Here is a 15,516-nt window from a genome sequence, read left to right as displayed (position 1 = left end):
TGGAGTAGGGGACATTGAGGGGAGAATTAGCAAAGTCTGCAGGGCATTGAAGGGGCAGCTCCAATCTCTGTGACCATGGATCCAAGGGAGTGGCTGAAGCTGTGTCTGGGTGGGTTTAGGGAAAGGTTCTTCTCCCAGAGATGCTGGCACTGCCCAGGCTCCCCAGGGAATGGGCACAGCCCCGAGCCAGAGCTCCAGGAGGGTTTGGACAGCGCTGCCAGGGATGCCCAGGCTGGGATTGTTGGGATGATCCTCCACCCCTTCCAGCTCGGGATATTCCAATCCGGAGGCTGATCCCGCTCCTGGGGGATAACGGCAGTGCCCTGAACAAGCTCTGCTCAGTGCTGGTGGCTCAGTGCAGCCCTGTGGGGAGCTGGAGCTGGGATTTGTGATGCAGAGCGAACAAACACCGCGGGTTGTGGTGGGGGTCGGGCCGCAGCCTCGAACCCGCGGCCCCAGGGACACCAACGGCACCGGTGACGTCACGGGCGATGGCGGCGGTGCCGTCACTGGCCATGGCGGCCCGGGCGCTGCTCTGGGTGGCGGCCGCGCTGGGCCCGGTCCTGGCCCAGTCCCGGTACCGCCCGGACTGGGCCAGCCTGGACGCGCGGCCGCTGCCGGCCTGGTACGACCGGGCCAAGGTTGGGGTGTTCGTGCACTGGGGAGTGTTCTCCGTGCCCGCCTGGGGCTCCGAGTGGTTCTGGTGGCACTGGCAGGGCCAGCACGATGCCGCCTGTGAGCGCTTCGTGCGCCGCCGCTTCCCGCCCGGCACCTCCTACGCGGAGTTCGCTCCTCATTTCACCGCCTACGACTTCCAGCCCCGCCAGTGGGCACAGCTCTTCCAGCGGGCCGGGGCCAGGTCAGCGCCGGGAATGGCCGGACCTGGGGTCCCTGAGGGGATGAGGGGTCCCTGAGGGGATGGAGGGTCCCTGAGGGGATGGAGGGGTCACTGAGGGGATGAGTGCCATGGCCAAGGGTCCCTGAGGGGATGGAGGGTCCCTGAGGGGATGGAGGGGTCACTGAGGGGATGGAGGGTCCCTGAGGGGATGAGTGCCATGGCCAAGGGTCCCTGAGGGGATGGAGGGTCCCTGAGGGGATGGAGGGTCCCTGAGGGAATGGATGATGGGTCTGGGGGTCCCTGAAGGGATGAGTGCTATGGCCAAGGGTCCCTCAGGGGATGGGGGGTCCCTGAGGGGATGGGGGGTCCCTGAGGGGATGAGGAGGTCCCTGAGGGGATGAGCGCCATGGCCAGGGGTCCCTGAGGGGATGAGGGGGTCCCTGAGGGGATGGGGGGTCCCTGAAGGGATGAGTGCCATGGCCAAGGGTCCCTGAAGGGATGAGTGCCATGGCCAGGGGTCCCTGAGGGGATGAGGGGGGGTCCCTGAGTGGATAGAGGGTCCCTGAAGGGATGTGTGCCATGGCCAGGGGTCCCTGAGGGGATGGATGATGGGTCTGGGGGTCCCTGAGGGGATGGGGGGATTCCTGAAGGGATGAGTGCCATGGCCAGGGGTCCCTGAAGGGATGTGTGCCATGGCCAAGGGTCCCTCAGGGGATGGGGGGTCCCTGAGGGGATGGGGGGGGTCCCTGAGGGGATAAGGGGTCCCTGAGGGGATGAGTGCCATGGCCAGGGGTCCCTGAGGGGATGGATGATGGGTCTCTGAGTCCCTGAGGGTATAGAGGAGCCATTCCTGGCAATCTGTGAGGCAGTGGGGGTCACTGAGCAGATAGAAGAGCACATCTGGGAGGCCCAGAGGGAATGAGGGATGGGTCTGGGGGTCCCCAAGGGGATGGAAAAGCTTGGGAAGCATATGGGGCTATTCCCAGGAGAATGCAGGGGTCTCTGAGGGGATGGAAGGGGCAAGTCCAGAGATCCCTGAGGGACTGGGGTCCCTGAACAGTGCTGGAGATCCCTGAGGGTGCTGAGAAGATGACAGGTCTTGCTCCTTCCTAGGTATTGATTGTTCATTCTTTTCCAACACTAAAATCCACTAAAAACCTCTCTTATTCTTGTATTTGCTTCTGAATTCAAGGGGTAGTACAGAGTGTGGTTATCCAGTGGGTTTGCAGCAAGGCTGGGAAATATCTCAGTTGTTCCTTTGCCACCCCAACCAAATCTTTTTCTCCTCTCAGATACGTGGTCCTGACCACCAAGCACCACGAGGGCTTCACCAACTGGGGGTCACCAGTGTCCTGGAACTGGAATTCTGTGGATACAGGGCCCCACCGAGACCTGGTGGGAGAGCTGGGAGAAGCCCTCAGGGAGAGGTGGGGCCCTGGCAGAGAGCTCTGCTCTCAGAGCAGTGAATCCTCCTGGCTGTGCTTGACAAACAGCAGAGCTCAGTGTGAATTGCAAATCATGAAAAATAATAATGCCAGTAATTTAATTTCCACTGCTTCTTACTCAACTCTTCCCTCTGTGTTTTGTCCTTCAGCAACCTCCGTTATGGGCTCTATTACTCCCTGATGGAGTGGTTTAACCCTCTCTACCTCGCTGACAAACAAAATGACTTCAAGACCCAGAGCTTCGTTTTAAAGAAGATGATGCCAGAACTTTATGATCTTGTCTTAAAGTAAGAGCCACAACCAGCTCAGAATCATCAGCATTTCCTGGTTTCATTTCTGTGGAGAAAGGTGCAGAGAAATGTTAATTTTTGTCAGGGCAAATTCTCTTTGCTAACCAGAAATTATTTGTGGTGATTAGAAAAGGGGTTCACTTTTGCCCTGTGGAAGGTCTAATCTGTGGAATAAGGCAGGGACAAATTTTTCCTGCAAAAGCAATTCCCTTTAATCCTGCCTTTGTGCAGGGTGGCTGGAAATGGAACAAACTGCTCAGTATTGAGTAGAATAGAAGAGTGAATTTGCATCCTTGCCTTGCTTCTCCTTGCTGACAGAAATACAAGGCTGGTAGTTGAGGGTTGTCCTAGCTCAAGAATGTGCCTCATAATTGCCTTTGAGGTGCCAAATTCTGGGTTTTTTTTGAAGAACTGCACCCTCTCTTGAGCTGTGGATCAACACCTTGTTCTTTGTTGCTGCAAGAACCTCCCTTAGAGCTTTGTGTGAGGCAGAAAATGAAGCAAAAACCTCCTGGTGATGTCAGGCAGTGGGAAGGGGAAGTGAAACGACCCCACACCCAAGAAACACAGTGTGGCAGGAGCAGATAAAACATTTTGAAACAACATCTATCTCCCTTAGATACAAACCAGATCTGATTTGGTCAGATGGAGACTGGGAAGCTCCAGATTGCTACTGGAATTCCACCTCTTTCCTTGCCTGGCTCTACAACGACAGCCCTGTCAAGGTACTGGTGGCACTGGGTGGGTGTGGAAGGGCAGGAAGCTGTGGGGTGTGGGATCAAACCAGGTCCTTTCCATTTGCCAGATGTGTTTTATTCCCTGACAGAAAGAATAAAAACTGTGCTGCTGTGACAGCTCCACTGCCCTTTTCAGGATACTCATGGCAGGCTCAGGCCAGGAGCTTTGCTGCTCCCTGAATGAGCAGAGGGAGGGATTCAGCTTTCTCAGAAGGGTTTCCATTACACTGGGAATTTTTTGGTGTTTCCTGAGAGTGGGGTGACTGCCCAAAATGTGTGCCCTGAGGTGTTTCCCTTCTCTAGGACACCGTGGTTGTCAACGACCGCTGGGGTCGGGGCTGCTCCTGCCACCACGGGGGTTTCTACAACTGTGCAGACAAGTACAGGCCTGGCTCCCTGCCAGAGCACAAGTGGGAGATGTGCTCCTCCCTGGACAGCCACTCCTGGGGCTACCGCAGCAACATGAACCTGGCTGAGGTGATGGATGAGATGAGCATGATTGAGGTGAGGAACCTGAGACCTGCCCAGCCTGGGGGGGATTGCTGGCAATCTGAGGCTTCTGAAGAGGGAGGAACTCAGTTTCTGTCTGAGCTGAAGATAATGCATTTTGTTGTCTTGCTTTATCTGCCACAGGAGCTGGTGCAGACTGTGAGTTTGGGTGGCAACTACCTCCTCAATGTGGGGCCTACAAAAGAAGGGGTGATTGTCCCCATCTTCCAGGAGAGACTCCTGGCCCTGGGGAGGTGGCTGGACACCAATGGGGAGGCAATTTATGAAACCCAGCCTTGGAGGGTGCAGATGGAGAACACCACAGACACAGTCTGGTAAGGACTGCTCAGACCATGTTGTTTATTTCTTCTTTTCCTAAATTTGGTACACCCTGTAGTTTTTCCATTAGGGTTTCATCCATCTTCAGTAGGAAAAAAAACAACCCTTCCTTTAAAACATGTCCATGCTGTGGCTGTCAGGATTGTTTGAGTATTGATCCTGGCCAGAAATGCCTATAAAATGGAGTTGTTTTTATTTCCTGCAGTGTGTTCAGCCCAGAAATGCAGAGCAGGGATCAGGGTGAGGCCGTGTCTGCACCTTGGCTGAGGCCAGGACAGGCACACATGGACTTTGTTTGGGTTTCATCAGCCAGAGCTGAGTGGCTGATGGAGGGTCCAAAGTGACAGATTTTGGAGTCAGGGAAAGTAGGTGACCCTTGTGTGGTGACAGAGGCAAGGCAGTGTTTTTGTGCTGTGTGGAAAGGTCAGGTTTGTGCCTGGTGCCCTTCACCTGCTGAATTCCTGCTCCCCCAGGTACACCTCCAAGGGACCTGTGGTCTTTGCCATCTTCCTGCTGTGGCCTCGGGACAGTGTCCTGTGTCTGTCCTCACCCATCCCATCCCCAGGCACACAGGTAAGGGACTTGGAACAGGACAACACACCCTGAGAGCCCATCTGGGAGCATCTGTGGGCTGGAAGGGCCAGGATTCATTCAGGAGTGGGGAAGTTGTGTCCTGTGGGCTCCTTGCAGCATCCCAGCTGTTCCCCAGGCTTTGGCTCACGTGGAATGTGGGACAGCAGCTGCCAGGACAGGCTGAAGGCTGCCAGGGAAGATTCCTCTCTGCAGTGTTTTGATCAGGGGAGGGAAGCAGAGAGCAGGAGTGGCTGTCCTGCAGCCCAGGCTGAGCTCAGGTGCAGTGCCCTGCTCGTGGCAGGTGCCACTGTGACGCAAATGGCCGAGTGTCCTTTGCTCTGAACAAACAGGGGCAAAGCATCAGCAACAAACAAACCCCAAACAACAAACTGCAGCCTGCTGTGGCCTCACAACACCCCTTGTGTCACCCCCTGTGCCACGTGAGCCACACCTGGGGACCTGCAGGGCCTGTGGGAGATGCTGGGCTGTGCACAGGGGGCCTGCTGAGCTCCAGCTCAGTGTCCCCCTCCTTCCTTCTCTGCAGGTCACCCTGCTGGGCTTTGCTGGGACTCTGCAGTGGCAGCAGCACCCTGGGAAGGGGATGCTCATAACCCTGCCCTACATGCTGCCATCTCCTCTGCCTCCTCAGTCTGGCTGGGCCGTGAAGCTGGAGGGAGTGGAGTGATGCTGTGGGGGACACAGCTCTGCCTTTCTTTTTGATTGAATCCAAGAGGATTTTTATGTTTCACGTTGAATACATTATTTTACGCTTGAGAGATCTCTTCTCCAGTCTCTGTTGCCTTGTGTTCCTACACTGTTGGTTGTGATCAGCTGCTTCCACGATGAATAAATCTAATGGAAGCTTGCTGGAAGAAATCATCTGTAAAAAAATGTGATACAAATCCATCAGCAAACTTTTATTGCTGTTCTGCTGGACACAGCTACAAGAAAAGGTTTTGTTCTTAGTGAATTTAAGAGACTCCACTTGTGACTTGTGCTTGCACTCCTGAACTTCTGAACTCTGTGTTCCAGTGAGGGCAGGTTCCTGCGTGGGTGGTGATTTTCTACAAAAGGGTTGAGCGGTGTGAGCAGTGTGATGACTCTGCCCAGAGAGCACGGGCTGCTGTGAAGGCACCGCAGACATTGCAGACAGCCTTTTGTTGTGTTCTGTCCGAGCAAAACCTGCCAGGAGCCTGGAGCTGAGCACGAGCAGAGCCCCGGGGCTGGGCCACGTGCGGAGCTGGGGCTGTTACTCAAATAACAAACATCCAACAGCCCCGGCTCCAGAGAACCGCCTGCGAGTGCCAGCGACCGAGCACTGCCCGCCTCCGGTGGTGACGCCGTTACAAACAAAAAAAATGGGACGAAAAGAGACAACAGAGCGATGGCCTCTTTGCCTCACAACCGCATCACGCCGGTGACCCCTGGCCCGCCCCAAAACAAACAGCTCGGTGTTTACCGAGCGCTCCGGCCAGCGGCAAAGCCGCCGGTATAAGTGCGCGGCGGGCGCGGCGGGCGGGCAGTGGCGCAGGGGAAGATGCCGCGCTGTGACACGGGCTCCGCGCCGCGGGACGGCGCCTGGGGACAGGCACAGGTACGGGACAGCGCCAGGGGACAGGGACAGGGACGGGGACGGGGACAGGTTCCGCGGGGACGGAGGGACCGGAGGGCGCTGGTGCCACGTGGGCAGCTCCGTGTGTCACGTGATAGCGGAGCCACGTGACTCTAACTGACCTGGTCACGTGCCGGGGGTGGGGCGGTCACGTGCTCGGGCAGACATGGCGGCGGCGCGGCGGCTCTGGCCGCGCTGGGCGGGATCGCTGCGGCCCGTGAGGGAGCGGGGACACCGCGGGGAGACGGGGACGGAGCCAGCACTGGGACAAAGGACAGAGGGGCTGAGGGCACCAGGGCCGGGAGGAAAAGGGACCAGAGGGACACCGGGACAGGGCCGAGCGGGGGATCAGCGCTGACACCGGGGCAGGGCCGAGCGGGGCTCCGGGGGCTCGGCTGACTCCTCCCTCCGTGCCAGGTGAGCTCCGCGGCGGCGGCGAGCGGGGCGTACCCGAAGCGAGTGAAGGTGGTGGAGGTGGGACCCCGAGACGGGCTCCAGAACGAGAAGGTACCGGCGGGTCCGGGCTCCGTGCACCTCCCGGGGGGCGTTCTCCAACCAAATTCCCCCCTATTCCCACCAACGGGGCGGTTTTTCTTTAAATGCTGCTTTTTTGATGTTGAAAAATTGCTGCTTTGGGGTTTATTTTATTGGTGGAAGACTTTATTGTGGAAATTACAATAACTTTAGGTTGTTTTTATTTTCTTCTTCTTAGAATGTTGTGCCCACCGCAGTGAAGGTCAATTTAATCAACATGCTGTCAGAGACAGGGCTGCAGGTCATAGAGGCCACCAGCTTCGTGTCCCCCAAGTGGGTTCCTCAGGTCGGTGTTCAGACAGGATTTGTTCTCTAGAAGCACAGCAGAGTGATTCTGCTTGCTCCCAAATCCCTGACACGGGGCAAGGAGCAGCAGAGGAGTTAAAATATCCCAGAGCTTCCCTTTGGAGCTGGGGAAGAGCAAAGGGACAGGCTGTGACACTCACAGAGCTGTTTGTGCACCTTGGCCTGGCTGGGTGCCCCTGACCCCTCACAGGGTGAAATTCTGTTTGTTTTTAGAGGCTCTGATCCCTGAATCTTCCTGTTCCCTGAATAAAAAGGAATGTTAGTGATGATTTCCTGAGTGCAGTTGTCACCTCACCCTTTCCTGGTTTTGCAGATGGCTGATCACACCGAGGTCCTGCAGGGGATTAATAAATTACCTGGGATCAGTTACCCTGTGCTGACTCCAAACCTGAAGGGATTCCAGGCAGCGGTAAGGGCTGAAAACCTGAACACCTGAAAAACCTGAACATCACCCTGGGCTCTCTCCAATCCCCCCTGATCCTTTCCTCCTGCACCTGTGGCTTCTCCCTTTTCAAGGCTAACTCAGATGTGTCCTGGTGGTCTTGTGCAGAATGAGCTGAGGGGAGGATTGGGTTGTTTGGGGGGAAATATTTTTATAAAATGAGAGAACTGTACTCAGGGATTGTGGATCACAAAGTCCTTGAGGCTGGAGGAGAGCTCCAAGATCTTCAAGTCTAAATAAGCAAGGCAGATTTATTTAGAAACAGAAGAGCCTCTGTAAAGAGAAGTGCTTTAAGGAGCTGGATTGAGACATCTCCACCTTTGAATTAACACTTGGCCATGAAATCATGAAGTTGTGGCTCTGTCATTTCCCTCACAAGGAAAATCTCCTGGCTTTGACTTAACAGCAGTGCTGGCTTAAGGGTTGGACCTGCTCATCTCAGGGGTCATTTCCACCCTCAGTGCTTCCTGTGATTCCAGTTTGGGATTTTTTATTTGCAGGTGGCAGCAGGGGCCAAGGAGGTGTCGATCTTTGGGGCAGCATCCGAGCTGTTCACCAGGAAAAACATCAACTGCTCCATCGAGGAGAGCCTGGAGAGGTTTGAGGAGGTCATGAAGGCAGCAAGGGAAGCCAACATTCCTGTCAGGGGGTAAGGAGCTCCTGCTGCAATCACCCACTTGTGCTCATTCATTCTGCAATAATCACAATCAGTTTGGATCAGATTTTCCTGGGCAAACATCCCCCATGGAAATGCACAGGTCACACACCCACCACCCCTGTGGGCTCATCCACACCCAGGGAGGAAGAAATTGTAGAAATTCTGTAACCTTTGGCCACTGGACTTCTGGAATATAAAATTGATTCTCCCCTCTTGTAGACATGGAAGATGGAAGTCCTGACTGATTTGTCCAGTAAAATCCCACTGCCCTTTTCCAGCTGAAATTTTGGGGTTTTTTTAACCACAGATATGTTTCCTGTGTCCTTGGATGTCCCTATGAAGGGAAGATTTCTGCAGCTAAAGTTGCAGAGGTGAGTCAGTCATAAATACAACCAGGATTCTTGAGAGGGTTCTGATTTATTTTTATTTTTAGGGATGTGAAGTGGGCACTGGGGGATTTACAGCAGACAGACATTTAACCTAAGGGAATATCCAGGTTCTGAATCCAGCTGAAATGGGGAATTGAGGGAGGTTTGGGCACCTGGAGGTTTTTAATCCTAGAGGAGAGTGTCCAAGGAATCATGGAACAGCAGGAATGAGCTGTGGGGAGGGAAGGAGGAGTCCAGGGAATCCCTGAACAGCAGGAATGGACTCTGGGGAGGGAAGGAGGAGTCCAGGGAATCCCTGAACAGCAGAAATCAGCTCTGGGGAGGGGAGGAGGAGTCCAGGGAATCCCTGAACAGCAGGAATCAGCTGTGGGGAGGGGAGGATGCTCTCTCAGTGCCGTGCTGGCTGTGGCACAGGTCTCCAAGAAGATGTACTCCATGGGGTGCTACGAGATCTCCCTGGGGGACACCATCGGCGTGGGCACCCCTGGCAGCATGAGGGACATGCTGGCAGTGGTGATGAAGGAGGTGCCTGTGGGGGCTCTGGCTGTCCACTGCCATGACACCTATGGACAAGCTCTGGCCAACATCCTGGTGGCCCTCCAGGTAGGATTCCTGCTCTGGATCACACACTCCTGGTTGGCTTGGAAGGAGCTTAAAGCCCAGCTTGTTCCTCCCACTGTCCCAGGCTGCTCCAAGCCCCATCCAGGGCTGGGGCAGCCACACAAAGCAGCTTTGCTTGCTTGGGAATTGCAGATTTTGTTCTTGCAGACATCCCCTGACCCTGGCTGTGTTTGTTTGCAGATGGGGGTGAGCGTGGTGGATGCCTCTGTGGCCGGCCTTGGGGGGTGTCCCTATGCCAAGGGAGCCTCTGGCAACGTGGCCACAGAGGATTTGGTGTACATGCTCAACGGGCTGGGCATCCACACGGTGAGTGGGAGCTGCCCTGGGCTCTGCTCAGTGCTGGGCTCTGCTCTGCTCAGTGCTGGGCTCTGCTCTGCCTTGGGATCTGCTCTGCCCTCAGCACAGGGCAGGGTTTGGCCCAGGGGAGGCTGAGCGTGGTGGGGGCAGCTGGGGGGGCTCAGTGGGGCTGGGGAGAATTCCCAGGGCCTGCAGTGACAGGACACAGGGAATGGCTTCTTGGTAGAGGGCAGGTGAGATGGGATATTAAGGAAAAATATTCCTGCACCCCTGGCAGTGTCCAAGGCCAGGCTGGACACGGGTTTGGAGCAGCCTGGGGTGCTGGGAGGTCAGCTCAAGGTGTGTCCTGTGCCCGTGCAGGGAGTGGATCTCCAGAAGCTGATGGACACAGGCACCTTCATCTGCAACGCCCTGAACAGAAAAACCAATTCCAAGGTGTCTCAGGCCTCCTGCAGACTGTGACACTGGGTGGAATTCCTCCTTGGGTCAAGAGGAAACCGAGATCCAGCCCTGGCTGTGATTCCTCTCTGACCTCCCGAGCTCCTTCCCAGCTCAGCGTGTGAGAGGAAGCTCAAAATCCACCAGAATTAGGAAGAAATGAAAGAATGTTTATTCTGTTGTATTATACTGGACCTTGAGGCTGTCACCCTGTGCCTCAGAGAAGGGAGGACGTGGAGGGGCTGAGGAAAGCTCTGAGCCACAGGTGCTGCAGTCAGAGCTCTGCTCCAGCTCAGGCTGTGCCCTCCTCCCTTCTCTGCCCTCCACAGCCATCCCCAGGCTGAGCCCAAATCCTCCCCTGGTGCTCAGCCTGCAGGGGCTGTGGAGCTGCTCTGTATCTGTTCTAAGATACCTCACCTACCAGGAGTAATAAACACTTTATTTAATAGTCTAAACTATTAAAAATTTGATTCAGCTGAACCAGATAAGGAGCTTTTGCTGCTGGTTTGGCTCCAAGTGCCTCTTCTAGATGGAAATGGGCTGGGGTGAGGAATTCCTTGTGAAACACCCCCGCTCACCAGCTCTTCTATTTAAAATAATTTATTGAACAGTTTATTTGTGAGACTGGAGAAAGCACAGCAGCTCTGTCCTGTGAGGGGCAGGGCGGGTTTGAGGCTGTGTGTGCCTCCTCTCCCCATGACCTCAATAAACTGTGATAATTACCAAGCCTCCGTTAATAAACACCACAGAAATGAGGTGGAATTGGGTAATAAATTGGGGTTTGGGGTAATAAATTGGGGTTTGGGGCAATAATTTGGAGTTTTGGGGCAGTAATTCGGGGTTTGGGGCAATAAATTGGGGTTTTGGGCAATAATTCGGGGTTTAGGGCAATAATTTGGGGTTTGGAGCAATAATTTGGGGTTTTGGGCAATAAATTGGGGTTTTGGGGCAATAATTCGGGTTTTTTTTGGGGCAGTAATTCAGGGTTTTTGGGGCAATAATTCGGGTTTTTTTGGGGCAGTAATTCAGGGGTTTTGGGGCAATAATTAGGGTTTTTTTGGGGCAGTAATTCAGGGTTTTTGGGGCAATAATTCAGGTTTTTGGGGCAGTAATTCGGGTTTTTGGGGCAATAATTCGGAATTTGGAGCAGCGCCCTCCTCCCGCCGCCAGGGGGCGCTGCAGCCCCGGCTCTGGACTGGCCCCGCCCCCTCGCGCGCAGCCGTTCCCGCCGCTCCCCCCGCGCAGTTTTGGCCCCGCGGCCGCTCCGTAGCCCGGACACGTTTCCATGGAGGAGCCGCGCGCGTGGCGCCGGGGGCGGGGCCAAGGCCGGGCCTTAAAGGGGCCGCGCCCCGCGCGGGGCTGAACGGGAGCGGCGGCAGCGGCGGGTGAGAGAGCGGGAGAAGCGGGGGGGACGAGCACGGATCTACCTTGCTCTGCTTCCTTTGGTAGGGAGAGCCAAAACCCCCGCGGCTTGCGCTATCCCCGGGTCTCTGGAATAGTTCCGGTCCGCGGGCTCCGTTCTGTCCCTTGGCCCCGGGACCCCTCCGGTCCCTCCCGGTCCCGTCCCCGCTCCCTGCTGAAATCCGCGTTATTTCGCCTTCCCAGCCCGGGACGGGGGGCTCAGGGTCCCGCGGGGATCGCTGCGATTTGCGGGGTCCCAAACGGGGAATGGCTGAAGGGCAGAGCCGATCCCCCTGCGGAGACCACCCCAATTAATTAATCAGTTAATTAATTAACCACAAGAACTGCCCTGGGGGGTACGGCCGGGTCCAACAGGAAGGAGCAGGGATGTGTCCGGGATGTGGCAGCTCCGTGTCCGGGAGGTGTGACCGGGAGTGCCCGGCCCTGCCCCGGGGCAGAACCTGGCGGTGCTGCCGTGCCCGAGGCCGGGCTGTGCCCGAGGCCGGGCTGTGCCCTCGGTCACTGCAGGATTTGGGGTTTTTATCCCCGCAGGAGCCATGGCAGAGAAGATCCTGGTGACGGGCGGCGCCGGCTACATCGGCAGCCACTGCGTGCTGGAGCTGCTGCAGGCGGGGTTCGTCCCCGTGGTCATCGACAACTTCCACAACGCCATCCGAGGTACGGAGAGCCCCGAGCCGGGCCGGGCTGTGCCCCGCTGTGCCCATCCCTCACTGCCCTCCGTCCCCCAGGCTCCGAGGGGCTCCCCGAGAGCCTCCGGCGGGTGCAGGAGATCGCGCACCGGCCCGTGCTCTTCCAGGAGCTCGACATCACGGACGAGGCGGCGCTGCAGGAGCTCTTCAGGAAGGTGAGAGCAGGAGCTGCAGTGCCCTGCCGGACTCCTGGGGCTGCCAGGGCTGGGAGGAAACGCAGAGCTGCACGGCTGTGGGCCATGGAGCTCCCCGGGCTGGCTGAGCCGAGCTCCTGGGGCAATTCTGAGCCATGGCACTCAATTCTGGCTGGCTCCTGCTGCCGTGGCACTCCATTCTGGCTGGCTCCTGGCACTGATGCCCAGCCCGTTCCCCCTGCAGCACCGTTTCTCGGCCGTGATGCACTTTGCGGGGCTGAAGGCTGTGGGGGAGTCAGTGCAGAAGCCTCTGGAGTATTACAGAGTGAACCTCACCGGGACCATCCGGCTGCTGGAGGTGAGAGGAGCCACAGTGACCCTGTGCTGTTCCCTGTGCTGTCACTGGGCCCTGGCAGTGCCCAGAGCTGGATCAGAGCTGGATCAGCCTGGCCTTTGCCCTCTCACAGACCATGAAGGCGCACGGCGTGAGGAACATCGTGTTCAGCAGCTCTGCCACCGTCTATGGGGACCCCAAGTACCTCCCCCTGGACGAGAAGCACCCGGTCGGGGGCTGCACCAACCCCTACGGCAAATCCAAGTTCTTCATCGAGGAGATGATCCGGGATCTCTGCAAGGCAGAGAGGGTGAGGAGCCGCCCCTGGGGCTGCAGCCCGGGTGTGTCCCCACGGGGGTGACAGGGCAGCCCTGTCCCTGTGTCCCCAGGACTGGAACGCCGTCCTCCTGCGCTACTTCAACCCCATCGGCGCCCACGAGTCGGGGATGATCGGAGAGGACCCTCAGGGCATCCCAAACAACCTCATGCCCTACGTGGCTCAGGTACGGCCCCCACAGCCCCTGGGGGGGCACAGGGAGGGGACACAGGGTGCTGGAGCTGTCCCTCTGTGCAGGTGGCAGTGGGACGCCGGGAATTCCTGAGCGTCTTTGGGAACGACTACAAGACGGACGATGGAACGGGTGCGTCGTGGGTGGAATTTGGGATTCCCACCCCCCTGGCTGCCCCCCAGGCCCTGCCCTCACCCTGTGTGTCCCCACAGGGGTCAGGGATTACATCCACGTCGTGGATCTGGCCAAGGGCCACATCGCTGCTCTGAAGAAGCTCAAGGAGAACTGTGGCTGCAAGGTACCAACCTGGGGGTGCTGCCAGCCCTGTGGGGGGGTGTGGGGGTCCCACCAAGGGCTGAAGGGGGGCCTGGCCCTTCTCCCCTTGATCCCTGTCCTTTATTCTCCTCCCAGATCTACAACCTGGGCACAGGCACCGGCTACTCCGTGCTGCAGATGGTGCGGGCCATGGAGAAAGCCTCGGGCAGGGAGGTAAGGGCAGAGCTGCAGGGACACAGGGGCAGCTGCTCCCACAGAGCCCTGATCCCCCACAGCAGCCCTGGCACGGTTCCCTCAGCCCTCTGGGCCCCCTGAGCCCACGGTGCTGCTCTCCCTGCAGATCAGGTACCAGATCACGGCGCGGCGGGAGGGGGACGTGGCCTCCTGCTACGCTGACCCCGCGCTGGCCGAGCGGGAGCTGGGCTGGAAAGCTGCCTTTGGCCTGGACAAGATGTGTAAGGGCATCCCCTCCCTGGCACAGGGGGCACTGCCAGCCCCCTGCCCTCCCTCACCTCCCGTCTCCCTGTTCCAGGTGAGGACCTGTGGCGGTGGCAGCTGCAGAACCCCATGGGCTTCAGCAAGAACTGAGCTGGGGCCGGTTCTGGGGTGCTCTGAGCCAGCCCTGCCTCCTGCCCCGAGGGTGTCACCATCCTGGGAGAGCAGCTCCAGCTCCCCCTCCTGCCTCTGGCATGGGCAGGAAGGCTTGGAGCATCCTCAGCCTCCCCCCTCCTCATCCTCATCCCCCAGGTCTTTGCATCTCAGAGCAGAACCACAGCAGAGAACAGAGCCAGGGTCTGGTTTGGAACCCCCCATGGCAATGCCCAGGGGCTGCAGCCAGCCCAGGCTGGGAGCAGCTGCTCCTCCCTGTGCCCTGGGCACCAGCACTGGCCCAGCTGAGTCCTGCTGAGCCCAAAGTGCAGCAGAGCCCCCATTCCCTCCTGCCCCTCCTGCCCAGGGGGAGCCCAAGGCACAGAGAGGAACCAGGAACCTCCCACAGGGACCAGTCACATTCCAAGGCCACCATGGCTCATTTCCCCAGCCCAGGGCTTCCTCCACCCCCCTTTTCCCTGCCCCCAGCATGGTTTTGGGGACCAAATCTCATCTCTCCCCTCTCCTGAGGCAGAGGAGCCCCTGCCCAGGGCTGTGCCAGCCTGGCCTGGCTGCCCACAGCCCCCTCGGTGCCTCCTGGGGCAGCCACTCCCCAGATCCATTGCCAAAGGCTGCCCAGGAGCTGGCTCTGCCCCCCTGTCCCACACTGCTCCTATTTATTCCTGGCAGCTCCCAGGGCTCCACCAGGCAGGGATGACGCAGTCAGCCCCGTGTGCTGCTGGCTGGATGAATAACTTATGCTCCTAAATTATGAATTGAGCTTTTGATTTGTTTTTAAAATAAACTTTCCTACTTTCTAAGTGGCAGCTTTGTTCTGCTTCCCCTCAGCCAGAGCTGCTGCCCCTAGAAATGGCACCCTGGGGCCTCATGCCAATCCCATTCCCTCCCCAAATCTCTCCTGCCTGGCCAGGGATGACACCAGCTCAGCTCCGGGCTAGGTTGAGGATTTATTTCACCTTGATTCTCTGTGGAACGCACGCACACACACAAAAAAAACCCCCAAACATGTACAAGGAAGACAAGAGAACAAAAACAAAAAAAAACCCCAAAAAAACCAAAACAAAAACAAACAAAAAAAACCCAAAAAAAAACCCAAAGGAAAAAACCCAAAGCTGTATTGAGGAATGGAGAGAAGCCGTTCTCCCCCCGGGCTCCCGGCACTGCTCGGGCAGGGAGTGAGCAGGAATGCTCTGCAGAGGGATGGTCCCAGGCCCCCCAGCACACACGGATCCAGTTCACAGTCTAACAGGTCAGTCTGTCCATCACCAGCCCTTGGTGACCCCAGGGAGCTGCAGTCCCACCCCTGCCAGCCCCTGGTGACCCCAGGGAGCTGCAGTCCCACCCCTCTCAGCCCAGTGTGGGGGGCAGGGGCACAGCAGCATCAAAACACAGCACAGAAGAGCCAGCAGGGCAGGGCCAGAGCCCAGGGCAGGGCAGAGCCCAGGGCAGGGACACAGCCCAGGGCAGGGACACAGCCTGGCTGTCCCCACTGCCAGCAGCAGCTCTGCTGCTTTCAGACTTCCTAAAAGGGGCAA

The 15,516-nt window shown here is 57.6% G+C and overlaps 3 protein-coding genes across 4 annotated transcripts; all 3 read left to right on the top strand.

The window, feature by feature from the left end:
• The first annotated feature begins 510 nt into the window (after positions 1 to 510).
• FUCA1 (alpha-L-fucosidase 1) lies at positions 511 to 5,485 on the top strand. The gene is made up of 8 exons (XM_033080943.2): positions 511 to 859; positions 2,131 to 2,265; positions 2,433 to 2,570; positions 3,193 to 3,298; positions 3,614 to 3,814; positions 3,944 to 4,134; positions 4,612 to 4,711; positions 5,256 to 5,485. The coding sequence occupies exons 1-8, from the start codon at positions 516 to 518 to the stop codon at positions 5,394 to 5,396; spliced, it is 1,356 nt and encodes a 451-aa protein (XP_032936834.1). The 5' UTR covers positions 511 to 515; the 3' UTR covers positions 5,397 to 5,485.
• A 748-nt stretch (positions 5,486 to 6,233) lies between these two features.
• On the top strand, positions 6,234 to 10,763 carry HMGCL (3-hydroxy-3-methylglutaryl-CoA lyase). Of its 2 annotated transcripts, none has more exons than XM_033080944.1 (9): positions 6,234 to 6,305; positions 6,741 to 6,830; positions 7,036 to 7,143; positions 7,477 to 7,572; positions 8,106 to 8,254; positions 8,571 to 8,634; positions 9,067 to 9,255; positions 9,454 to 9,579; positions 9,931 to 10,763. In XM_033080944.1, the coding sequence occupies exons 1-9, from the start codon at positions 6,249 to 6,251 to the stop codon at positions 10,030 to 10,032; spliced, it is 981 nt and encodes a 326-aa protein (XP_032936835.1). In that variant the 5' UTR covers positions 6,234 to 6,248; the 3' UTR covers positions 10,033 to 10,763. The 2 variants fall into 2 exon arrangements, with proteins under 2 accessions (XP_032936835.1, XP_032936836.1); XM_033080945.1 differs by lacking the exon at positions 6,234 to 6,305 and adding an exon at positions 6,476 to 6,540.
• Positions 10,764 to 11,322: 559 nt separating this feature from the next.
• Positions 11,323 to 14,048, top strand: GALE (UDP-galactose-4-epimerase). The gene is made up of 11 exons (XM_033080789.2): positions 11,323 to 11,393; positions 11,962 to 12,087; positions 12,159 to 12,274; positions 12,498 to 12,611; positions 12,721 to 12,897; positions 12,977 to 13,090; positions 13,162 to 13,228; positions 13,309 to 13,394; positions 13,508 to 13,585; positions 13,713 to 13,827; positions 13,905 to 14,048. The coding sequence occupies exons 2-11, from the start codon at positions 11,967 to 11,969 to the stop codon at positions 13,958 to 13,960; spliced, it is 1,044 nt and encodes a 347-aa protein (XP_032936680.1). The 5' UTR covers positions 11,323 to 11,393; positions 11,962 to 11,966; the 3' UTR covers positions 13,961 to 14,048.
• The last annotated feature ends 1,468 nt before the right edge of the window (positions 14,049 to 15,516 follow it).

The sequence above is a fragment of the Catharus ustulatus genome, chromosome 26 (assembly GCF_009819885.2).
Source record: "Catharus ustulatus isolate bCatUst1 chromosome 26, bCatUst1.pri.v2, whole genome shotgun sequence".
Taxonomy (NCBI): domain Eukaryota; kingdom Metazoa; phylum Chordata; class Aves; order Passeriformes; family Turdidae; genus Catharus; species Catharus ustulatus.
The sequence above is the reverse complement of the archived record's forward strand: the minus strand, read 5'-3'. Positions and strand labels throughout refer to the sequence as shown.